The following is a 9,687-nucleotide window of genomic DNA, read 5'->3' as shown; positions in this document are numbered from 1 at the left end:
GAGTAGCACTGCTAAATTCCGCTCATCTGCACTTGCAGGAGGCACAGCTATTTTTGATGGGCAAGTTAAAAACCATCTTTAAAAGGCTTTCTTCATTTTGTCAAGGGGACAACTAGATCAAGTTGATACATTTTTGCTGTAAATACACAGCATTTCAGGAACACCAAGAGAGACAAAGCCATAAAAAATCATCATACTTCCAGATTACGGGATGTTCTAGCACACTTCAAAATCGGCTGCATTTACAACACTGGAATGTTAATCTGATGGCTTCTGAAATTGGGATACAGGGAACATGGACTAGAAATGTTCATCTAATGGAGCTTTACCCTGTTCCCATTCAGTGAATACACATGCTTGGTAATTAGAATGTATTTAAAAGTGTAGGTGTACCTCTACTCTTACTCTGAAACCCCCCCACGCCTATGGAATATTGCAGCCACACAAAAATGAAAAAAACTGCAAGAGTCATCGTGGGCAAGCTGTGTTATTCTGAACAGAGTTTCCATCCGCCTGATTTTAGCCTGTCAACCAGTCTTGACAAGAGTTGGAAAATGTGGAACAAGCTTACAATATTGCCAGCAATTACTTGATTCCAGAATCAAGTTTTAGGGTAGTGACTATAAGCTTTTTATTTTTAAAGAGTGAATGTGACAAAAGTAACAAAAAAGAAACTTTAATTTGGGGGCTTTATTTAATTTTTGTTTTTTTAAGATGCTACATAGTCAAACAGGATTGGTCGTTTTACGGCATAGAACTAGTTTACTACTAATAATTTTTTCCCCTAGATAGACTTATTTACATACAAAAACAAGATTTCCTGACCACTGTTTCCCCAATGTTTAGATGATCACAGCTCTGACAATTATGTAGTGCCCAAAACATCAGGAGGCAGAAGGATCCTGCATCACTACAGCAGCAACATTTTAGTTCTATCCATTGGCTTTAGAACAGGTGCCTTTTTATACCATAGTATTAGTCAATTTTGTGACAATAAGGAAACATGAGATGAAATACATTAAATAAGTTAAATATGCATTAAACATCTCTGAATAACATTTTAATTCAACTAAATGAACCCACAGCAATGTAGCTTGGTCCCGTTAAGAGAACAAGGAATTGACCTTTATTCCAGATGAGTGTCATACCAGTCAATAGATGCCTCTTAATGATGCCTAGCACATTCAGTGCTGCCACATACAATTCTTTTCAGCTTCTCACTACTCATTTAAGTGCCAAGAAATTGGGAACTTGCACAGATTTGAAGACACTGACAAAAACTGTTAAGTTTATGAGCAGAACAGTGGATTAACGTATTTTACAGAAGTTATCAACACCTCCTACCTAACCCAGTGCCAAATCTCCAGAAAAGCCAGCTCCAGCAGTGGAAGAAGAGGGGTTTTTCCTTGTTTTTTTTTTTTTAAAAAAAAAAAAAAAAAGAGGTAATCCAGCATCATGTACCAAGGGCTAAGAATGTTTAAAATGACATTTACAATATTTCATTGTAGTGTTAAATCATGATTTTTCCCTTCCTCATATAAGAACGTTCTGCAACTCACTCATTGTACATTTTAAACTTTCTAGATTGTTATGTTACATTTGTGCAGGGGTAAATTTAAAAAGGCAAGACCTGTGAGATGTCATACATTAATTTTTTTAAACATTGTTATGAATAAATTTAATCCAATGATATGGCAGAACCATCAAACCAATGTACAATCCTCAGCATGCAGCCTCTACAAGGCTATTTTTCCTAAAATTACACCAAGGATAAAGAACAAAACAATCAGAGCAAGTAGTCTAGTGCTCAGCCCTTCCTCCTTGACAGTAGTAGCGGCAGAAGCCGGGTTGTTTGTCTGGGAGGTCTTCCTCATCCGCAGCCCATCTTCTTCCTACAGGAAGGAACCCTAATTATTTGACTCTGAACAACAGAAAGATAGTATATTGACCTCCACCTCCTCTAATCCCACCTCAAGAATTTAATGAGTCATTAGGAATGTAACACTTGGGGGAACGTATGTATAATCTAGTAAATCTGTTTGACTCAATCCTCCTTTGAAGAAATACACACGCCTTTGATGTAGGAATATGACAACTCCTCACATCTTGTATTTCCACTAGGAAATCTGAAGAGGGGAATAAAAACCTCGATAAACATCCCACATATACATGGGGCATAGGACAGCAACCCCAAGGGCCTGAGTTTCAGTACTGTGCATCCTGAATAACTGTACAAATATGCACACTAACCAAAAAATAAGATAACAAGATTTCCCAGATACTGAACTAAAATAACTATTCTCTCTTTGTAGGACATCAACATAAATAATGTGCGTCACTGATGTGGTAGGAATCACAGGAGTGCTGCCTTCCCTTTGCATCCTGGTGGTGTTCTCCATTACTAAAGTAACAATTAGGCTGGAGATTGACACACCTTCTACATTCCAGCTACTACAGGAGGCACCATCATTTCACTTCCTGACCTAGTTGTACAGAACTGCTCAGTTGTTAAAAATAGCTGCTTCTTCCCAAACAGGGGCGGGTTGAACTTGGGGGATGCATCTTTGTAGCCCGTACCTTTTAGGTTCCTGGACAATGGGTGTTAAGCACAGTACTGTTCCCTGAATTAAACAGATGCCAAACCATAAGCCACTGACTGCAGCAATGAAAGACTCATGTTCAGGCAAATAAATCAAAATAATCCTCAAAACCACATTACATTTTGCTGGGTTGACTGTAATAAAAGTTACAAGCTACAAAACATTGCTGGAAGAGTTAGACACTCTCCCCTTCAACCTGTTCTTTTTGCATGTTTTTATCATTTTAGCAGAAACACAGGGGGCTCTAGAGTTGACACCAGTGGTGCTCAACCTTTTAGCCCCAAGCACCAGGCCACTCCTATCTCCTGCACACTCAATCCACTGTGAAGGGCAATCCATGGGGCTTCCCATAGACAGGAGGACAAGGCACCAGGGGCTGGATCCCACCTGCGAGTTGGGGCTTGAGCACCCCTGGTACATTTGTAGAGAATTTATCGTCAGAAATACTTTGTACTACTAAAAATATTTGCAAAATGAAACCAGTAGATGCTTAATACTTTCATAGTGCACTGTCCTAATTCAATGTTCATAGTTTATTATTGCATTCCAGATGCTCAGATGAGTTAGGCACCTAGTTTGTACACAGTGTGTGTAAGGAAGGTCTTAAATGAAAAAAAAAAAAAAAAAAGTGCTCTTGGAACAGCATTTAAGATCGATTGATTTTTTAAATTCATATGGCATTTTAAAAAACAGCCATCTTGAGATGTTGACAAACCAAAAGGTATAATGAGCTTAAGCCAGCGTCTGGCTTACTTCAGTGGCCGTAAAAAATACACAAAATAAGAAAGTTTTTAAAAGAAAGATTTCCTTTCCTTGAGCCAGTGTTAAAGCAGACTGAGGCTAGAAACAGACATTGCCAAATAAAGCAGATCAGCTGTGCTGAGATGGGTGCTGGCACAGCTGATGCACTTCACTAAGCAAAACATGTTGCCCATAGTCCTACATCAACAGCTAGGATAATGGGCAACATGTTCTCCCAGGGATTGAGGGGCCTGGTCCTGCAGATCCCAGGAATTCCCAAGCAGGGTTGGGCCCCTCAAGCCCTGGGGGCACCTGTCTGGGTAAGCAGGGAAAGCTGGGCATGTCCCTGGAGATCCCGTCAAGATAAATAGAGAAAGCCAGGCAGGCTCTCCCAAGGCTTCAGGGGCTCGATCCAGTGCAAAAATTCCTAGGGTGTGCAGTATTGGACCCCTCAAACCCCTGCCCAGGGTGGCTGGAGAGCATGCTCCTCCTCCACAAAGCAAATAGATGTCTGCAGCAATAAGCAACACAAATTTACTACCTTCCATTACAGCCATGAAATTGGGCATTTGTAGTGCAACAAGGGTATGGAATATTTTTATGGTGGCACAAGAGTGAGGAAAGACTATTGATTTCCACCCTGAATAAAATCTTTCATGCTAGTTCTACTTGGGTGTGCCCCAATTTACTACTTTTCAGCCATGTGACTAAGCTCAAGACCCTTAAAAATTGCTCCGAAAAAGAATGAGTCACCACACTGACTAGTGAGCATTTGTGTTGCTCTGCTGGGCAAGGTAAGTTGCAGCTTCTTAAAATGTGCACCAATAGCTCTTTTGGATATTCAGGTTGAACAATCTAAAGTGCTCAGCGTTAACTTAATTCTGCTCCTGCTAAGAGTCAATGTTAGCACTCCCACTGCTTTAAATGGAAACAAAAAGCTTACACCAAACATTGATTACTTTGGGAAATGCCACCCCAAATTAATATAATCCAAGAAAATGCACAAGTGTTGGAACACTCATCTCATTTTATCTAGCCAAATACTTCACACTAAAAAAGGAGGCACTGATTTAAGCATGTGGTATTTAAAAAGAACAAATTTGTATTTGCATACTTTTTTGGTGCCTTGCCAACACTAAAATGCCAGGGCCCAAACCCACTGCATCCACCCTGCAGAGCGCACTTCAAATGTCAAAAGCAAAATCTTTACCTTAAACTGTTTATTCTCCTCCCGTAACCTCTGAACTTCTACCTGAAGCCTCTTATAGTCTTCCTTTACTTTCTTAACTTCAGAGTCATCCAAGGAAGAACTTATTGATTTAGACATTACAGAGGATTCTGTCTTTGCTGCAGTTGTAGATACAATTTTATTTATTTCTACATCATGCTGTTTAAGAGAAAAACATTGATTTTAGAGTGGTTATAAAAAGACCTCCCCTCCCCCAAATGATGCCTATAATTAAAACATGTCATTTTATGCTGCAGCCCCTGCTTCACTTCCTGATTTACAGCTAAGCCAGGAGCAATGAATTACAGAGCAAACAGGACTCTTAGCCCCAGACGCTCCCTCTGGAGGAAAGAAACAGCCCGGCCCATCTTCTCACAATGGGGGCTGGGTTTTACTGGCTGATGGCTCTCACCTCTCCTGCAGCTACATACACCTACATGCACAGCTCCTGGGGCATAAGTGCCACCATAAGCGAGTAGGAGGGAGTCAGGGGAGCACAGTGATAAAGGGCTGCTTCCAAGAACCAGCCTGTTGCCAGGAGCCACCTCATTATCCTGCTGCATATTTGTCCTCACTCCTCCCAGTTGGCCACCACTTCTCTCTCCAGACTCTCCTCCCATGCTTCTGTGGTCTGGAAGGAAGAACCACCCTTGAAAACAGTTCAGGACACAGGACCTGATCATGTTAAATGATACTGGTGTGTAATTGAACATGTCTGTGGGGACATTAAACTACTCCAACCACATTTCTCCATCAACTACTCCAACCAATTTTGGGCAAAAAGGGATTTCTTTCCCCTTCTGCTCCTGCTAGGTGTTCTGCATCTTGCCATGCATAACAAACCGTACCTAAAAGCACAAATATTGTCAACACCTCCCTCCCCCAACCCTAGTCATCAAGAACACTGGCCAGAGGGAAAAAAAATGAATCCTGATGCAACTTAACATCTGTTTGCTCTAATGACCTTTAGGGATTTAGAACACATGGTCTGAAAATTTCAATGTTGCTGATCAGACACCAGTCTGTCAGCTTCATAGGACCAATATTACACGTGTACAATTGCATCTGCATGATCATGAATGCAAAGAAGAACACGTGTGTAGCTCAGGTGCAGGCAGCACTGGATACATGTTTATCAGTACGTCTCGATCCCTCAGCTCTGCATTTGAGGATGTTTATTTCCATCATGAATTAATCAGTGCTTTCAGCAGCACCCTAGCAAAACACTACTCAAATCAGTTCCTAACAAGCAGGGATCCTATACTACAATAACTGTCTACTTTTAAAGATAGTGCCAGGTCAGAAAGGAGGCTGGCAGAACTGCACAGGTTTGCTTCTGTTGCTGATGCTCAGGGTAAAAATGAGAACTCTAGCATCAACCCAAAAGTCAGCAATATCAAAGAATTTTAGCAGTCTTTTGGCACTTCTCTTGTCTAAATTAACCTTAAAAGTAGAATAAGCAAAACAAATATTTAAAAATTCTTTTTTTAAAAAAAGGATGTCATTCAGATACTGAAATGAATGATCTGCAACCTGCATTTTATATGCTCTTTCTATGGTAATAAGTCACCCAGAACTCTATTGGAAATACTCACAGGTTTATCATTTTCTGCTGGTAGTTCAAACACGCATCTAAGCTTTGAATCCATAAGTTCTTCTGGTTTTGCTTCTTTCCACTAAATTTTTTTTTTTTTTTAAAAAGAAAAAAAGGACACAGTAAGTCTTGTGGAAAAAAGTCAATGCAATTAGTTTACTCCTTATATAGTCTGGCTCAGGAAAAAGACAACCCCCCCCCAAAACCAAACAGTGGGGACAAAAGCCCTGGTGTTTATCCAGGCATTTAATGGTAGTGACAAACTACTAGAAGCATGATCAACACAAAGCAACAGTTTAAAACTTCTGAAAGCGGTATTTGTTTAACCTACCTTAAAACAAACTAAAAGCTACATAATACGGCACTCTAACATGCTGTAAAAGCAGTTAAAATAATAAAATCAAATCACAGCATTAAGAAATCTGTATTTAGAATGGACACAAAAATGGGAACTTTGTTGGTAGTTATATCAAAGGTCTGACCCACAAACACTTGTCAAGTATTATCTAATCACTTGGATCAAACAGAAGACGTGCAATAAGAGCATTCAGAAAAGGGAAAGTGACCAAAAAATAAACCACGCCTAAAATATTGCTGTTTTTGGTTCAGTCTTTTGTCAAGTCACAGATCTTTTTCTTTCCAATTTATTTCAAATACTGCTTTAAAGTTTCTAAGGGCTGTGTTTATTGGCGAGTAAATGTTACTTCCTCAGAAACCCCCAGCAAAACCTCCCAGTTTTCTGTTGTTCATTAGTAAAATGTAGCTTCACATTCATGCATCTTTATTATCAGCAATATGTTAAATCAAGCACTCTCAGTTCTATACAGGCGAGATGGGGATTAAGCCGCCTAAGGACATCAACATACTAGGTGACACGAAAAGAGAATACCCACAAACCAATGCTAAGCTTTGCTTGTTTTTAAATTTTACTTTTCAAAAGCTAATGCAGTAACACCACGAATGGTAGGGATCATTTAGTTTTTTTTCCTCCTATTTTGAATGGTTAAATCAAGATGTAACATTTGACCAAGGGGATTTTTATTTACTTATTTAATACTTAGAGCATTTATGACATACAGGTTGCCGTTTGTACCACAGATATTCCCCTCACCAATAACCCTTTAGCTAGACAATAACACGTGCAATTATCCTTCACTTTCCCCCTACAATTAGGAAAACTACCAGTACAAAGAATATCTAACATTTATGGTGGGGATTACAAGTTATAAATCCTTGCCTGGTGTCAACTGTACTTCTAACTGAAGTGGTTGGTTCTCAGTAATGATATCTAGCTGTGAAGGTCCATAAATCACAGCACCTGAAGCCCTCATATACTTTTCTTCATCTTGAATTTATTTTTGTTAGCAAGATTATCTCAACTAGTCTGAAAAATTATGGTCCTGCCCATGCAGTTTGAAGATTTTGACCCATGTAAACAGCTGAATTGTCCTGCAAATCTTCTGTGGCTGAAATCAGGATTCTATTTTGAGTTTGCTGGCTGTGAAATGTTGAAAGCTTTATAGTACTCCAGTAATGTGTCACACCTGTTTTTCCAGAATAGGAAGATTTCTGTATGGTGGTAATATACAGGAGGACTGACTGAGTGCTGTTGAAAAAAAACACAGTTTTGTTTTATGTTGGTCTAGTGTGCCTTGGAACTTAAGATGTCCATCTAGGCTCCTAAATACATTATCAAGTTAGAGAAACTTTTCTTAGGAGATGGGATAGTTCATAACTGAAGACATAGCAGGACGGGCAGGGGATATATATGTGGAAAGAGACTGATTAATCTCTGCCAGTGCAGGAACATTTCTTACTGTACAGATGCTTTTCTTCCACCTGTATTCTTGTCTGCAATAACCAATACAGATCATATAACTTCATTTGGAAGGGCAACTTCAATAATTCTCTAAGTGCTTACACAACAAGCTTCAGGAGTCTGCAATATCATCCAAGGAGGGTTTGCTTCTCAAACAAGTATAAAGATTACATGATAGCAAAGTAACCTGTTGAGTTCTCTGGCCAGTCTAACAAGAGCTACTATGTGAGCAAGCTCTGGGTGAATCCTGTACTGTCTTTATAAAAAGTACGTACTGTACTGTTCTGTTACATAATTTCTACATTTTATTATTACCATAATGTAGAAACATGCATGGGAAAGAGACCTTAGTTTCTAAAGGAATATAGCAAAAGGAGCAATTCCTTAATGAAACCAACTATAGCAACAAAACTCCTATTATTGCAACAAGCATGACCATTCTTCAGTTAGAAAACAAGCAATATGTGCAAAAATGATCAATAAATACACTTTGTGTTAAAAAAAACCCGAAGTCCTCTTTTTATGAAGGGAGAAAGATGCGTAGCCACAAGTGGACTTAGACTACCTGTAGAATTGGCTAATTTCCAAGATTATTTGAAATAAAAATAGTCCTGTATTAGAAACACAGGTGGTGTGCTGTGGAAGAAAAAGAGTTGCCTTTCAAGACAGCACCAGCCTACCTGGGCATCACTCTAGACAGAACCTAAATCTTCCACCATGACCTGGAGAAGTTGAGGCACAAGGTAAATCTGAAGGGCAGCCGCCATTAAGCAGCTAGCCAGTACAATACGGGGTGCTGACTTCTCTACCTTGAGAATAAACTACACTAGCCATGGCTTATGCACCAGCAGAATACTGCCTCCCTGTGTGGGCAAGTAATGCCCACACCAAACTGGACAGTGCCCTGAATTCTGTACTGCGAATAGTAAGTGGCTGCCCAGTATACATGGAATGGGAAGACATGTTCATCGACAGGAATCCCCCCCTCATAACATCAAGAGGTCTGGGATACTGCTTGATCTGGCCAGCAAAGCCCAACAGGAAGACCATCTGCTACATGACATGATTGAAAAGTACCCAGTGAAGAAACACCCAAGAAGCAGAAAACCATTACCAGTATTCACCAGAAACAGAGAGGAAGCAGGAGACACCATACTGTTATCATGGTCCCAGAGAAGGTGGGAAGAGCAATGGAGTAACAACACCCCACTACACAACTACCATCCTCACACCCTCCTGAGGAAACTCCCATGCGAGGCATGTGTAAACCTGAACTGATTGCAATCAAACTATGGAGCCTTCAACAAAATCAAAAGTGGGCCTTACAAACTCATCATTGTGCCCCTGTGGCAAAGGAGACCAGACAGCCCAGCATATACTAACTGACTGCCCAGTATGTGGACCACCAGAGGGAGCGAACAGTCTGAAAGATTGCAGTAATATTGATGGATCTACTTTTACAAGGTTGGAGTCGACTTTCTAAAATCATATGCAAGAAGGGGAGGTGTCCTTACGCGCAGAAAACGCCCGTTCCCCAGGGACAAGACAGCAGAGGCACAATGTGTGCCACCGTTGCTCGTCTCTGGGGAACCCCCATGCATGCGTGCCCTGGCATGCAGCACATTGCCCTGGGTGGGGAAGGCTGAGGCCAGCACCTGGGCTTACCTACAGCCTCCAGGGGCTGCAGCCATGGAAATACTGCAGC

At 40.5% G+C, this 9,687-nt stretch overlaps 1 protein-coding gene across 1 annotated transcript in view; it reads right to left on the bottom strand.

Moving 5' to 3' along the window:
- Positions 1-1,427: 1,427 nt before the first annotated feature.
- The window catches only part of VAPB (VAMP associated protein B and C), a 44,828-nt gene continuing 36,568 nt past the window's right edge, over positions 1,428-9,687 (bottom strand). Inside the window, exons 4-6 of the mRNA XM_090064277.1 lie at positions 6,165-6,245; positions 4,552-4,728; positions 1,428-1,892 (exon numbers count right to left, since the gene is read on the bottom strand). Of these exons, the coding sequence (XP_089920403.1) occupies positions 1,737-1,892; positions 4,552-4,728; positions 6,165-6,245 (414 nt within the window). The 3' untranslated portion in view covers positions 1,428-1,736. The remainder of the gene's footprint in view (positions 1,893-4,551; positions 4,729-6,164; positions 6,246-9,687) is intronic.

This window comes from Crocodylus siamensis, chromosome 10 (genome assembly GCF_052110815.1).
Source record: "Crocodylus siamensis isolate JL-2025a chromosome 10, ASM5211081v1, whole genome shotgun sequence".
NCBI classification, from domain to species: Eukaryota; Metazoa; Chordata; order Crocodylia; family Crocodylidae; genus Crocodylus; species Crocodylus siamensis.
This window is presented reverse-complemented; position numbering and strand designations above follow the sequence as displayed.